This window comes from Panthera pardus, unplaced genomic scaffold (genome assembly GCF_024362965.1).
Source record: "Panthera pardus isolate Hobbes unplaced genomic scaffold, ASM2436296v1 HiC_scaffold_22, whole genome shotgun sequence".
NCBI lineage: Eukaryota > Metazoa > Chordata > Mammalia > Carnivora > Felidae > Panthera > Panthera pardus.
In genome coordinates this window covers 85,834,115-85,849,817 of record NW_026526788.1, presented here as the reverse complement: position 1 = coordinate 85,849,817, position 15,703 = coordinate 85,834,115, and the positions used below count along the sequence as shown (strand labels likewise).

The 15,703-nt window shown below is 61.7% G+C and overlaps 1 protein-coding gene across 25 annotated transcripts in view; it reads right to left on the bottom strand.

The window, feature by feature from the left end:
* JAKMIP3 (Janus kinase and microtubule interacting protein 3) overlaps positions 1-15,703 on the bottom strand; it is a 115,412-nt gene that overhangs the window by 48,889 nt on the left and 50,820 nt on the right. For 15 of the 25 annotated variants that reach the window (XM_053910057.1, XM_053910063.1, XM_053910064.1 and 12 more), the window contains exons 3-4: positions 11,109-11,606; positions 692-907 (exon numbers count right to left, since the gene is read on the bottom strand). In XM_053910057.1, coding sequence (XP_053766032.1) covers positions 692-907; positions 11,109-11,606 — 714 coding nt within the window. The remainder of the gene's footprint in view (positions 1-691; positions 908-11,108; positions 11,607-15,703) is intronic. The other 10 variants (XM_053910072.1, XM_053910073.1, XM_053910075.1 and 7 more) reach the window with 1 other exon arrangement.

Here is a 15,703-nt window from a genome sequence, read left to right as displayed (position 1 = left end):
CAGGTGCAGGAGAGGCTAGGGAGCAGGCCCAGCAGGACCCGCATTGAGGGTCCATGGAATTTAGATTCCCCACCCCCCCAATCCCAGATTTCCCAGAACCACTCCAGAGGGCTCTGAATGAGGAGCAGTGATGACGAATGAATGATGTCACGGCCCTGCGGCTGCTGGCTGCCCCCACGCTGTCACAGCAGGCCGAAGAGGAGCAGAAAGGTGGCATGGTCACACAAAAAGCGGGTGAGGGGTGACTGGTGGGGATGTGGGCGAGTAAGGAGCCAGGAGCCCGTGCACTCGGAGATGGCCTCATCCCGCTAGCCCGGGGCCGGAACCAGCACCAGCAAGCAAGGGCCCTGAGCCACCGGGGGATCCCGGCAACTGCAGGTGGGCTCCAGCTGGAAGCCTGAAGCCTTGGGGGTCCACGGGAGGGTGATCAAGTGACGGCCAGTGCTGTGTCACGTTAGCAAGGAAGGAAGTCTGTTTGCCCTCCCAGCCAAGCCAGAGAAGCCGAAGGGTCCGGGGTCTGGCTGGTGGGCTGCAGATATGGTCAGTCCCCGGGGCAGGAGGTTCTGGTTCTGGACTCTGGACCTAGGCTCTCAACTCCCTGGGGAGCTGCCAGAGCAGGGCCACATAGCTACGTGCAGCGGTGTCTGTCTGTGACTCTGGATCACCAGGCAAAGCGTGGGGAGGTGCTTACAGGGCTTCCCGAGTGGTCTGAGGCGTCTCCTGCACCGCCTGCGTAAGGAAGTTCCCGCCTGGGGCTGCCCAGGTGCCGATCAGCCTCTTTGACCTGGGACAGCTGCTCATCTAAAGCCTCTTTTTGGAGCTGCAGTCTCTGAGCATGCCCGGCTTGAACCCCTAACTCTCTCTCCAGCACGAAGACTGCTCTGTCTTTAAATTTTATCTCCTCCATCTACAAGGAGAACAGAACACAATCACACAGGCAGGCAGAGTACAGATCTGCAGTTACCATAGAAACAGATGGAGCAGAGCTACGAACAAGCATCGGGAGGGTCCCCACGGCAGCAGCCCCACCAGCGTCTCCCGGCTCTGAGACCGGAAGGAAGCAAAGCGGGTAGCCCTGGACCGAGAGCCCCACCGCTCAGGCCGCAGCGGGACTCCCCCGTCCCGGGCGGGGCTCTGCTCTGCTGGGTCAGTCCGAGCTCGTGCAACTGACACACACTCCTTCCCAGACTCCGTGCAGCCCTCCCAGCCTCCCTGTGCTCTGGCAGGACCACCCTCCTGGGTGCTGGCCTGCGGGGGCTCCTAGGCGGCACCGGGGGCTGGCATTGTCTGGCAGGTCCACGAGGCCCCCTCCAGCTCCGTGTTGGGCATGGCAGGGGGATTCCCCGGGTTCCCTGAACCCCATCAGTAGGGGTTGTGAGCAGCAAGGTCCGTCTGCACACAGGCAGGCTGTGGACACGAGAAGCAGAGCTCCTCGCTGCCTCTTTCCTCCCCTCTCTGAGGGGCACTCGGACCAGAAGGGGCTGGAGCCCACACGCTTATCCTGCCTCCAGCCTCTCCTTGCTCCGAGGCGTGGACGGAAGCCCAGCTGCTGCCCCACTGTCTGCGGGCAAAGCTGCATTTGTAATTAATCTTGCTTTGAACCAAAGCTTGGAGGAGAGGGGTCTCTGGACAAGTAGGTTCCAGCCTGGAGAACAGGAGCCTCTGATCTGGCCAGGCCTCCACGTGCCCTCGGGCTCCTGGCTGTGAGGGGCCCGCAGCCCTCCCCACTGTCGCTAGAGCGCTCAGCCCCCCACAGCAGCCACCTGTCCCCGAGGCCCTCGTCCGGGCTGCCAAAGGGCGGGAGGCGGGACAGACCCCACTGCTACCCATTCTTCAGACCCAGTTTAAAACATATTTTCAAAACAGAATAGGATAGGACCCCTCGATGCTTCACTTGCTGTTTTAGGCTAAATAAGCTAATAAATCAGCCGTCTGCTGAAGTCAGCTTAGAAACAAAGCGATGAGATGTCTAATTAGCCCAGATCACAGCATTCACAGGCAAGCGATGAACTGAACAGAATAAAAGAAATCCTTAATTGCCAACTTCCCATTTACTCAGGCACACAGAAATGCGGAAAGAGGCAACACACTCAATTAGTGAAAACAAAGGGGCCAGGAAAATAAAATCATATTAATAAGCAGCTGTATTCTGGGTCTGACGTTTACACTCACACACGGATACTTTAGAAACCGTTTTTCTTTCATAGAAAACAAGAAGATAAGAGTCTCTACACAAAGATCCCACTTAAATGAGGTGTTTAAGCCGACGGTTTGGACCAAAACGCAGACCTCCCTGAGAAGTCACCCGTGCAGGTCACGTGCTGCAGCCAAGGGAGGGGGTCTCCCCACAAAGGGGATTCGAGGAAACGTGCGCTCGCAGAGGGGCACGATTTCACTTTTGAAAGGGGGAAGTCACTTTACGGCCAGTGAAACGTGGAACGTGGGGTTCTGCACGTTCTGTGCTCAGTCTCCGTTGGCAGGAGATGCCGAGGCCACGCTTCCACCCAGAAAGCCCACTGGTGGAGGGGAGCCTGGGCGCTCGGTGCAGATGCCAGGTGAGACACAGAAAGAGCTTTGCCGGGTCGTGTGGGGCCCGCCCCTCACTTCTAGGAGCGGTTTCCGACTTGGGGCACATACTCAAATACAACACCCAGCCAGGCCAGGGAAGCGGGGGTGGGCGGTGCAGGAGGTGGGGGGCTGCACCCCTCCTCCCCCTGAGGCACCCCCTTGCCCTCACCCCCCCCCCACAGCCCCAGGAGCTCCCACACCTCCAACCCTCCACACCCCCACGCTGCCATCTCCCCACACCCCTCCCCCTCCCCTTACCCCCAGGAGCTCCCCATGCCCAACCCTGCACTCCCTCTCTCCAAGTTACAGAAGGTGGATGGAAACCAGGGGAAGCCCTTGGGAGGGTGGGTCCCCGGGGAAGGGGTGTGCTGGAGGATGCTGAGGCCAGAAGGGCCCTTGTGGAGGGTGGGGGGAGACCTGCACCGCCTGACGCCCCCCTCCCCCCCTCTGCAGGACAGAGCAGGCTCGGCTGGGATGCACAGAACCAGAACCGCCAGGTGGAGCCTGGGAGCTCGCATTTAAAAGCACGCCAGCTGACTGCGGGGCAGGCACGGTAGAGCCTCCGTCCCGCGGTGCCAAGCGCCAGCCCCAGCACCCTCGTGGCCGCTCCCACCTGGGAACCACAGCGAGGGACCCTGAGGGGTGGCCTTCCGTCAGGACCCTCCCTGGCCTTGCACCTGCTCCAGGGAGGAACCCTCCCCACAGAGCAAAGAAGCCAGCGAACGAACGTTCTTTGGCAGCGTCTGGCCCTGGCGGCTGGAATTCTCTGTCACCCACCTTGCCTAGGACCCAGCCGGGGGGCTGTGACGCAGTGTCGCCTCTGTGTTTGCAAACGTCCCCTCTGAAAGCTCACTCCTGCCCAGACCCTGCCAGGCTCCGCCAGAGTCGGCCTCTCGCACACTGCCGCCAGTCTGTGTCTCCGTGGGAACCAAGGTGAGCGGGCCCCTTCCCCCAGCGAGCAGCGCTCCAGGAGGACGTGGTCTCCTTTCACAGCGATCTTTTCTGGGGCTTGATCACTGCTCCAGACCCTGGGTGGGGAGGGGACGACGCCTCGCAGACTTCTGTGAGAAAGCCAGAATCGGATTTTGCCTCTCCTTGTCTGGCTTTATGGAACTTCTAGTAACTGACTGAGTGTGTGAATGACTGACGTGTGCCGTGCCAGACAGACATCCCTCCGGGTTCAGTAGTCACGCGCGGCAGGAGAGTCCACGAGGCTGCCCCGGGGGCCCAGCGCCTCACCCCCTCCCCGCCCAGCACAGCCCTGAACAAACTGACTCTGCCTTGGGGGGAAATGCGACCAGGATCCCGCCCCCCCTGACCTGGCTGCTGCAGGGGCACTGTGGGACAGGAGTTGGCTCTAGCACCTTCTGAAGCTCCAGGCTCCTCTTCTGTGAGATCAAGGGGCCCCTGCAGGCCTGGGCCTCACCAGGAAGGTTCTCAACCCACAGTTACCTCCTGAAATCCACCCCCAGCCCCCACCCTGGGCAATCTGATATATGTCCCTGGAGCCACACCTCTGGTCCCTCGGGTGACGGGAGCAAGGTGAGGGTGTGGCTGAGTCCCGAACTCATGGTGTCTCCTACCCCTGGAACTCCGTGTCCCAGCCCTGCCCTGGCTCTGTCTGCGGTGTGCTTGTGGTCACCCTGCCCGTGTCCTGGCTTCCCTCCAGGTGGCTTCTCTTTGACGCCTCTGTGACCCCCACAGGGCGCCACACCTCCAGCCGGGACTTAGGGTCTTCGGGTCAAGACAGGGACTTAACTGTCACAGACTCTGCTCTGCTCCAAGCCAAGCTGTAGCCCTGCTGCTGGGGCCCCACCACACCAGGGTGGCCCCAGGCCAGATGGCCACGGACAGCCACGGCCTCCCTTCAGCACCCAGAGCCACGTTCCAGAGGACACGAGGGCTGGAGGTGGGGCAAGGGGGCAGTGGCCAGGCCCGGGTGCCAGCGAGTGTGAGTAGGTAGCTGCAGGGGACCCCCTGGCTTTGGGGGTCGTCCTGGTCTTTACAAAGTGGCCACCACCACTTGCTGAAATCCACTCCCTCCCAGCTCCCTCCCTCCCCCAGCCAGCCTGCCAGTGAGACCTGCCCCAGGGCGTGGGGGGTGCGGGGGGGTACTCAGGCCCCAGGTTTGCCACCAGCAGAGTCCTCAGCAGAGCCCCCCTTGTTCAGGGCGTCTGCCACGCGTGGAACATCGTCACCATAGAACTCCGCGCGCACTCCCGAGCGTCCTGGGCAGGGTGCCCGCGGCCGCAGCGCCCCGTCCCAGGACCGGCCCCGCTCAGCCGCCCGCATATCTGTCCACGGACCTGTGCAAGGCTCCCAGCCGCTCTCACACACCCTGGTCCCAGCGCCAGCCCTGGGGCCGCACACCAGCCAGAGGTTTCTCCCGCGGGCCGGCGCTGCCTTGGGCACCGGTTGCCCCCTGGCCTTCTGGGGCCTCCACACCTGCATCCCAGGCCCTGAGAAGCCGTGCCACACCCCGCAACGGGCCGGGGCCGTAGCCAGAGCCACAGCAAACTCCACCTGACGCTGTTAAGGAAGTAGGATTGTCAAGGATCGTCAGCATCGGGGCCTTTCCACGGGGGCAGCCCTGAAAGATCCGGCCACCATTGCCCTGGGCCGACACCTCGAGCCTCTACTCACCCAGAGCTGCGCTGTCCTGGGACTGAGGTCATGTCCTCCCTCCTTGCCAGGGCCCGGGAGGCTGCCGTCCTCCCCCTGGACCAAGGGGCCTGGCCGTGCACTGTGCCTCCGGGCTGGGCCCCACCTCTAGACAGCCCCCAGCTGGCCCGTCCCTCAAGCCAGGACCTTTCCCAGACCCACCCTGGTCTGCTGGGCACAGACGCCTTGGGCCTCCTCGCTCCACCTCCTCCCAGCCCCACTGTGGGCGCCTTGTCCAAAAACGTCCCCAGGTCACCCGTTGCCAGCCAAGGCTGCCCCCAACCCCCCAGGCTGGACACCACACTCGGCCGCACCCTTGCACCAGCCACACCAGCTCACGTTCACGTTGTACTTTGGACGTATCTGCACACCTGGGCCTGGGGTTGGGGGGGGTCTTTGGGCCGTTTGATGACTGAGCGCAGACATTCGACCGAGAGACAGTGGGCGCTCCAAATGCTGCTGTCTACAGACACATGCACGGTTCCTGTCCCCAGGGCTGCAAGGGAGCTTTGCCAGGCAGGGACACAGATCTCTTCAGATCAAATCCTCGTGTGAATTGGTGGCAACATTTTATTTGTTTCCTCATGAATAAACAGGTAGGATTTTTGCCGTGTGTTCACTGTACCCTTTAACGGTTTGGACATAAACAGGGATTGGGCATAAACCCAACAAAAATCCCCGCGGGTTTTTTGTTTATTTGTTTTTAATCTAGGGAAACTGATTTTGAGGTTTTTGTGGAGTTTGAAAAACTCCCAGGAAGAGTCAAGTCTGTCTGGAAGAAGAACGAGGAGAGGAGACCCGCCCTCCAGACGTCACCATGGTTACCAAGCTGGGTCAGCTCTTGCACGACGGGCTCGAGGGGTCAGAGGGGAGCCATCAGATGGCCCCTGCCCCGGGGGACACGCGCTGCCTGACAGAGGTGACCCTTACAACACGCATGCACACACTCACATGCACACAGACGCACACATGCACACACGTACACACGTACATACACACGCATGTGCACCCACGCACACACATGAGCTTGGGGCAAGGACTTTTGCACAAAAGGCAAACCATAAGGTTTCAAAAAGATAAAGCTTCGTGGCTTCAGAATAAAAGCATTTCTCAAACAAGACCCAACAAGCACGGGCCCCACAGGAAAGGACGGACAAATTAGAAAACCTGAAAGCTTTAGATCAGGAGACGCTACCCCTCAGCGCATGGCCCACGGGGAGAGGTGCTTGCTGTCTTAGAGTTTTCAGACCGGCTTGTCCAAGCCTGCAGGAGAGCGGCCGGATGCTGACAGGCGTGGCTGTGACCTTTAAGTTAATTCGGGGAGAACTGGATCTTAGCAATACTGAGTTTCCTGAGCCTGGGCAGGAAGGTCTGTGTATCTACATCTCCCTCCGTGTTGTTCAGCTGTGTTTTGTGGTTTCGGGTGCAGGTCCCACACATCTTTTGTTAAACTTATTCCCACGTATTTTATTCTCTTTATGCCCTTGTGGGGGGACGTTTTTCAAACTTCATTCCGGACAGGTTGTCTGTCGAGCCTGAAAATACAACTGATCTTGGCAGATTGATCTCGATCCTGAAAACCTGCTGAACTCTTTCAATGGTTCTAGTGGTTTTATGGTGAATTCCCTAGGGTTCCCTACGGTCACGGCACCTGCAAGAAAGATGTTTTAATTCTTCCTTTCCGGCCCCATGTCTTCAGTTTCATTCCTTGGCCTTATCGCCCTGACTCAACTTCCTCAGCGGAAGGGGGGGAACAAAAGGTCAAGAAAAGTCCCCCTCGCGACACAGACTCTCTTCCAGTCCACCTTACAGCCAGCCCCATGAGGCCCCCTGGCGCTCAAGGACGCCCTCTGGCGGGAAGGAGCACAAGAAGACGCTTTCAGAGCCGATTTTCATCACCGCCTCAGAGAAATGAGGGGCCTTCCGTCTCCGAGGATGCGGGAAGGCTACGGAGAAGGAACGTGCTGGAGAATTCAGTGTATGGAGGCAGAAATAAAAGCCTGAGCAGGGAAATTAGGACACGGAGTTGAGGACATCTCCCAGAAATCAGAGCCAACGCCAGGCCAGAGGGGAGAACGGGAAACCTGGGGCGCCAGCTCAAAGGCCCAGTGCCGTGCTGACGGGACGTCCGGAAGGAAGATGGTAGGGGAGACAGTCACACGAGATTTCCCCAGCCGGTGACTGAGTTTCCAGCTAGAAAAGCTCTCGACCACGGGGTGTGGTGGGTGAACAAATACACCAGGTGCATCACCGCCAGGGTACAGGGCACAGGACACAGGGCTCAGGGCACAGGGCACAGGGTGCAGGGCTCAGGGCGCAAGGCTCAGGGCTCAGGACATAGGGCTCAGGGCGCAGGGTTCAGGACACAGGGCTCAGGGTGAAGGCTCAGGGTGCAGGGTGAACCCCGCAGGGCTCAGGGCACAGTGTGCAGGGTTCAGGGCATGGGGCCCAGGGCTCAGGGCACAGGGCGCAGGGCTCAGGGCACAGGGCGCAGGGCTCAGGGCTCAGGGCGCAGGGTTCAGGGCACAGGGCTTAGAGCTCAGGGCACAGGGCACAGGGTTCAGGGTGCAGGCTCAGGGTGCAGGGCGAACCCTGCAGGGCTCAAGGGCACAGGGTGCAGGGTTCAGGGCGTGGGGCCCAGGGCTCAGGGTTCAGGGCACAGGGCTCAGGGTGCAGGGCTCAGGGCGCAGGGCACAGGGCACATGGCTCAGGGCGCAAGGCTCAGGGTGCAGGGCTCAGGACACAGGGCTCAGGACACAGGGCTCAGGGTGCAGGGCGAACCCTGCAGGGCTCAAGGGCACAGGGTGCAGGGTGAACCCCGCAGGGCTCAGGGCGCAAGGCTCAGGGCTCAGGGCTCAGGACATAGGGCTCAGGGCGCAGGGTTCAGGACACAGGGTTCAGGGTGCAGGCTCAGGGTGCAGGGTGAACCCCGCAGGGCTCAGGGCACAGGGTACAGGGTTCAGGGCGTGGGGCCCAGGGCTCAGAGCTCAGGACACAGGGCTCAGGGCTCAGGACACAGGGCTCAGGGTGCAGGGTGAACCCCACAGGGCTCAAGGGCTCAGGGTGCAGGGCTCAGGGCGCAGGGCACAGGGCACAGGGCTCAGGGTGCAGGGTGAACCCCACAGGGCTCAGGGCACAGGGTGCAGGGCTCAGGGCGCAAGGCTCAGGGTGCAGGGCTCAGGGCACAGGGCACAGGGCACAGGGCTCAGGGTGCAGGGTGAACCCCACAGGGCTCAAGGGCTCAGGGTGCAGGGCTCAGGGCACAGGGCACAGGGCTCAGGGTGCAGGGTGAACCCCACAGGGCTCAGGGCACAGGGTGCAGGGTTCAGGGCGTGGGGCCCAGGGCTCAGGGCTCAGGGCACAGGGCATAGGGCAAAGGGCGCAGAACATAGGGCTCAGGGTGCAGGGCTCAGGGCTCAGGGCACAGGGTGAACCTTGCAGCTTCAGGGGGCAGCAGGGAGTGAAACGGGGCCACGGGAAGATCAGGAACCAGAATGTTTTCCAACTTCCTCATGCAACACTGGAAGTTAAAAGACAATGCAGAAATACCTTCAAATTCCCAATGGAAGGTTTTTCCAACCTATAATTCCCTTCCCAGTCAGAGCATCGAGTGTGAGGGTAGAATAAAACTTTCATACACACAGGGTCTTACAACATTGATCTCCACCCTCTCTGTTTCCAGGAAGCTATTGGAAAATGTGTTCCTCCGAAATAAGAAATTACGTAGATCAAGAAAGAGGAAGGGGGCGCCTGGGTGGCTCAGTCTGTTAAGTGTCTGACTTCGGCTCAGGTCATGATCTCACGGTTTGTGAGTTTGAGCCCCGCATAGGGCTCTGTGCTGACGGCTCAGAGCCTGGAGCCTGCTTCGGATTCTGTGTCTCCCTCTCTCTCTGCCCCTCCCTCTCTCTCTGCCCCTCCCCTCCACTCATGCTCTCTCTCTCTCTCTCAAAAATAAATAAACATAAATAAAATTTTGGCTTCTTTTTTTTTCCAAAAAAAGAAAAGAGGAAGATGTGGGAGGAATCTAGCCCAGGAGAGAGGAGGGGCTCCCAGGATGATGGCAGAGGAGGGTGGGGCTGGCAGCAGGGGCAGCCGGCAGGCAGAGGGCTCCAGAAGGGGTGTCTCAGAAACCAGGTCAATGGGTGGATCGTTCATCGTTCACCGTGCTCACAGCAGAGGGGCATTTTACTGGAAATCCCGGGGTGAACTAGGAATAAGCACTTAGAAAGCTAATTCCGAGAAAACAAAAGTACGTATAACAAAGGTAATAGAACCAGGGGTCACTGTGGGTCTTTTGTGAGTAACGCTAACACAGCAACAGTCGTGCAAATGGTGATTCACTTAAGCCAAGGTAAAGCTCCAAGTGTCCCACGGGACCCTCTCTTATCCCCAAATTACCCCCAGGAGGATGGCCCCATGCTCCCCCCTCCCGACTGTGCTGAGTTGGCTGTGGCAGGGCCCTCCAGGGGTCCGGAGGTCCCGTGGTCACCGCCCGCCCCTTCTCCAGGGCCCCAGCAAGCCCCTGCTGTGGTCACCACCCCCGGCTCTCCCCTGACACTGCCCACGCCATTGTGAATTGGCCCACAACAGGCGGTGGCCAGGACGATCGAGGCAGAGGCGGGAGCACAGTGGAAACTGAGGTTTCAAGGAGTACACGTTTAAGCATGTTTTTGAGAAGCTGGCACAGACTCCAGAAGAATCGGCTAGAAGCACTGCCCGTAGCTGCCTCCGGGGCATCCACGCTAGGGGTGAGGGACCCACAGGGACCCGCAAGGGACCTGCTAGTTTTGTTACAGGTCCTGAGCTAAGGAGATGGGGCCACTGGCCTGTGCACAGTGAATCCCATGGACGTGAACAGGGTCCACCTGGAACTGGGCATCGGGTACTGACCGCCCTGCCCCTCCTTCCTTGAGCAGCCTGGGCAGTGGCTTCGTTCCTCTCTGGGGCAGAAGAGGAGCCGAGGGGCCATCCCGTCACGTGAGGAACCCCTCACTGCTCAGAGGTGGTATTTTGGCCAGGTCCTCGGTGGCTCAAGGAGGTGCCGACACATGGCTTAGAGTCGTCTGGGGGGTACCCGGAACAGGGGACACTCTGGGAAGGAGGGGGCCCTCCAGGTTGGGAGAGTTCAGGGCCCCCACGTGCACAACATGGCAGCGCTGTGTGTGGTTCACAAGTCTGTGCTCATCTCAGGGCCGCGGGTCCGGACAAGGGCCACACCCCATCTGGGAAGCGGTACCGCCTGGGGGCAGTGTCTGGAAATCAGAGCCCCCCGAAGTAGGGAGAGGTGCCCCGGGTGCACAGCTGTGCGGCTGGAAAGATGGCTGATCCCATGAAGGGAACCCCCAGGGTCCTCCGTGGGATGGGCGGCAAAGCCAGCTGGGTCCTGGCGAAGCCCCTGACAGGTGACCCGGGGCTCGATGTTCGAGCGGTGTTCCCCCAAAAGCACGGAGGAGGTCCAGGTTCCCGGGGGAGGGAGGGGGGTCAGGCACAACCCCTCACAAACCCTGACCATTCTCTTCAACTTCTTAGCTCTGGGTCTCCGACAACATGGAGTCTACGGGTGCCGGCCACGGCCAGCCGGTCCCTGGAGCCATTCGGACGCCCCAGAGGCAGCTGCCAGCATTTGGCCCTTCCGACCGGACGAGACGCGCTTGCTACGGCCCAGACGGAGAGGATGCTTTCCCAGGTAGTGCACAGGCATCGATGCCAGGACGGCCTTGGAGGCCCAGGACCTCCCCCCGGGGGCTTCTGGTCTCACCCCTCTGGATCCAGTGAGCTCCCACGCCCCACCTCCCCCCACGCCCAGCAGGCCCCCCGCCCCGCGCCCCGCACCCCACACCCTGCCGGCAGCCCCCGCCCCGCGACCCCGCAGCACGTACCAGCCTGCGGATCTCCCGCTCACACTCCTTCTTGATGCGGGAGATCTCCTCCTGGTGGAGGTGATACACGCTCCTGATTTCCGCGGCCTTGATCTTGTCGGCCTGGATCACGATGGTCAGCGCCTCCTCCACCTGCCTCTTGGCCCCCTTGAGCTCAGAGATCTCCTGCTGCATTTTGATCTTCTCCACCTCGAACCCCTTCTTGGCCTCCTCCTTGGCCTCAGACAGCAGCACGGTCTTGACCTTGTCGGGGGCGCCGTCGCGGAGCGCGTGCAGCAGCGCCTGCAGCCGCTGGTTCTCGTTGTCCTTGATCTTGATGACCCTGAGCAGCTCGGCCTCGTGCTGCCGCAGCAGCACCTCCCGCACGGCCTGGAGCTCCTTCGTCTTTTCCTCGTGCAGCTTCGTCTTCAGCTCGGTGAGCAGGACGGCGCTCTTGTGCTGCTCGTGCTCCCGCACCTGCCTCAGCTCCTGGTTCTTCTCCCTCTCCACCCTGCTCACCTGAAACACAAGACCGAGGAGGCGTGTTGCTGCGGGGCCCGCCTCTGCCGCCGCGGGCCCTGGGGGCCGGGCGTGGGGACCTCCGGGGTTCTTTCCTGCCGTCTTCCCTTCCAGAATGTCTCCTTGACGTGCGGACTGGAGGCCGAGTCAAGCCTTGCCCGCGGGCGGTGGGACCACGCACCCGTGGGCGTCCGCAGGGGCGGGAGGCTGGAAACACTGCGAGCCTGGAGGGTGAGGTCACAGACACGAGGGTGCACACAGATGTGCTCTGTCGTCTCCCCCGTGGCCAGGCCCAGCCGTGCAGGGGGCCCAGCGGCCGCCTCTCCCGTGAACCACCGGGAAGAGGGCGCGGGAGGCCCCTCGGGCACGACCCTCCAGCCCCATGACAAGGGTGTCACGCTCACCTTCTGTGACGGGGAGGCCCACCTAGGCCGCCGCGCTCTGTCTAGATGACGCGTAACGTCTAGATTTTTGGAATCACTTGGATTTTTTACCGAATCTTTTGTTTTCATCTAGAACTTCACCCTTGGCTCAATGACCACACCGCCCACATGTGGTACGAAGTTGGTGCTCAGAACCTAACACGGGATGAAACAGAGGCTAAGCTGCCCTGGGTCCAGCCTGCCCCTCCCACCCCACCTCCACTCTGCATCCCCATCCACAGCACCTCATGTGGGGCCACGGTCCTTGGCTGCTGTCCCCCCAAGCCATCCGACCCCATCTGACCCTCGACCCTGCCTGGGTGCCTGCAAATCTTGCCTGCAGTCTCCAGCCCTGCCTCTGCACGCTGACCCCGCCGTTCACGCCCCTGCACAAAAAGTGCCTTATTCATCCCTGTCTCTGGGACAGGGCGTCCCTCCTGCAGGGCAAGTGTCCCCGGACGGCTTGGACCCCCCAGTGCTGGAGGAAATTCCAGCCCGGAGCCCTGTCTGAGCCGTCCAGGCCCCTGACACTGGCACAGGGGACGGAGCGAGCCCCTGGCCAGCTCTCTGGGTTTCCTCCAAAGAATGGGGTGGCTGTTGGAGCTTAGCGCACACGGGTATTTACTCCTTTTCCATCCAACGTGAACTGCCCTTTTTTCCAGTTTAAATTGAACTGAGGACACACGGAAAAGCAGATTTTTGGTAGCGGTTCTCAGTCGTGGGGGCAGGGCGGTGCGATTAGTAATCTGTACTCTCGAGGGCGCCCACTCCGGGGCGGTGTCAGCACACGTGGGAGGCTGCCACGGCCCCCACTGTGCGGTGTGGACGCCGAGGGTCGGGTGCCTGGACGTGGTGGAGCCAGAACGGCCTCCTGGACGGAACCAGCAGAGAAAAGGACAAGAATCTGCACTCAGAGCAGGTGCTGGTCGGAGCCGGGAGGGAGGGCGGAGGAGAGAGTACCAGAAACGTCCAGGGTTTAGTGCTGACCACCGTCGAAGCCGTCTGGGGGAAAACGGGGCCCTCCCGTCCGGTGCCCGTGACTGCCCCGGGACGGTCTGCCAGCGCCCGAAGGGCCTGCTGAACACCTAGACCCGCACAGAGCGCCCTGCCCCGCGTGCCTCAGAATGCGAGCCGTCGGCTCACAGGGAGCAAACGGGGCCGGGGTCCCTTCAGCGCCTGCGCCCCCCGCCACGGCCGCTGCGGAACCGGCCGCTGAAGACAGAGGAACAAGCAGAACGGGGCGCTCCCAGGAGACGCTTCTGCGCCCCGGGACTGTCTGCGGCCTCGCTCGCCTGCGGTTCTGGGCTCCCATCTCTGCCGTCCGCCCCCCCGTCTGTCTCCCGCAGCGGGCTTCCTCCGAAGCTCCCTCCACGCGCAGCCTGAGAATTCCTCCCCATTTGGCGTCTGAGTCTCCCCTACTGGAGATGCGGGATGGCGGGGAGGCGCGTGGCCCCGAGCACGCGGGTGGGGGAGAGGTGGCTGACGGAAAGCTGGCGACAGCCTCACTGCAGCCTCGCAGCGGCCACGAGAGCGGGCCACAGCACCGGACACAGTGAGCAAAGTGGCCGGCACCCTGAGCCCCGGGGGCCCTTCGTGACTCAGGCCTGTTTCAGGAACACATGACAGCTTTATAGTGCGTTGCTGAGAAGGTTATTCCACCAATGAAGCACGTAGAGATGTTTCCCCGAGATCCACAGCTGTCCCCCGACGGGCCGCAGCCTCCCGGGACCTCATTAAAGTCTGCCTCACGTGGCCACGCGCTGTGGGTGGCTCAGCGGCAGGGCTGGTGGCTGGGGCTCTCGACCAGCGGGGCTGCGGCTTTGCCTTTTCAAAGTCCCGGGGCTGAGCGGTTTCTGCATCTGGGGTGGCTGGTCCCCCCGACGCTGCGGGACGCCCGCTGGACCCATTGCTTCAAGGGGCCCAGTTTTCAAGGGACCACGTCGGCCTCAGAAAGGATTTAAACACAGGTAACAATTTCAACCACTGCTGGCCTCACCCTTACTGGCACCCCGAGCACCCCGTGTGCGGCCAGTGAGAGGCGGCCCCGAGCCCTTCGGACGCCCCGTGACCCCAGTTGTCTGCTGTCCACCAGGCCGAGCGTTCCGGGCCCGCGTGCTCACCTCCTGCCCACGACTGTCCTCCAGTCGCCCTGATTTCTTGCGATGGGAAATGGTATTCCAGTCACGGCCCGGGCCCCGGGCGGCTCCCTGCTCCGGGCTGGTCTCTGTGGCAGGCCTTCCCGATGGACCCCGTTCACGTGGTAAAACGCCCTGAAGTTCCCACGCGGTTTCAAACTCAAACGCAGTGCTTCTGTCCCAGTTCTTGGCGGCTTCGGCGCCTCCGCTCCCTCGCGCTGAATCTGGTTGCCAAGGAAACCAGGGATGGCAGGAGAACATCCCATGATCACTCCTTCACTTGGTCCGCGGGAGGCGTGCGGTCGGGCGAACACAGTGGCTGCGATGTTCACGCTCTGCCCGCCCGCCGTGATGACGAGAGCGCCTGTTCCCCCACGCTTCCCGCTCCCTCCCAGTCTGTCACGGCCGTGCCGTGCCTGCGTGGTCGGTTCCGTGGCCGTGACAGTCCCGCCCTGCTCTCTGGGCTCTGCGTCTTTTCCTTGAGGAATCCCAGGGTGTCTCCTCATTTTCCCACTGCTCTGCCCCGACAAGACCCGCCAGCCACGGAGCACACGTGGCCTCTCCATCCTCAAGTTTAATTCAGAGAGAAACTGTGTTCAGTGCTGCCTGAAGTCCTCGAAGAAACCTTGGGGCTGGGGGTGGGGGTGGACACTGACGAGACCTCCGCGTCCCACACGGGGCCGAGCCAGCCTTTCCCAGAGGTGGGGGGTGCCGGCACAGGAGGACCCCGCCCGGCCTGCCATCCCGGTGGCTCGGACCTGCCCTGGAAACAGAGGGCGCACGCCGCCTGCAGGCGCGCCGTTGCCTCGCTGGTGGGCGCGACCGTCTCCCCTCCTGGGTCAAGACCGGCTTCACGCTCAGGCCGGACCTCAGCCCCACGAGGATGGCCCACTCGTGGCCTGTGACCAGCACGGGCCCGGCAGAGAGCAGGTGCTCACAGGACGGGCGCTCCCCTGAAGGGTCGGTATGGAGCCGGCCGGGCGTCGGGACACAGTCTCCCAACAACCTCCTGAGCAGAATGGAGGTGCGCCTAGAGTCTTAGCTGGAGAAGCGTAGGCAGGCGACCAAGGTGTGTGTTAGGAGCAGAGTTCGTGTGACTGGCTTAAACCGCAGAGAAAAGGCACGGCTCCAATACGCAGCAGCACGGCCTCGGGCCGGCAGGTGGGGTCCTGCGCTCAGGCCACCGTGCTGGGCAGGCCCCACGGGCACCGGCCACGCCGCCAACAGTCCTCCGTCTCCTGACGGGCTTTGGGATCCTGCTCCACACCCATTTACGGGTGGAAGCTGCTGTAATCCTTTCTGATGCCATGAATGTTCGTGGCTCTCAAATACTGCTTAACGAATTTGCTCAGAGGTTGACGGAATTTTAAGTTAAATGGATAAACACTCCCACTGGGACGCTGCCTCGTTGCTTGTGGGCCACGTGGAAAGGACTTTTTTGTCTACGGTCTTATTTCCAGGAAATAGTCTGCGGTTCCCTCAGATATGGGGTGCTGAGGACTCGGCCATCTGCATGAGGACCCACAGGGGAGCAGGGCCC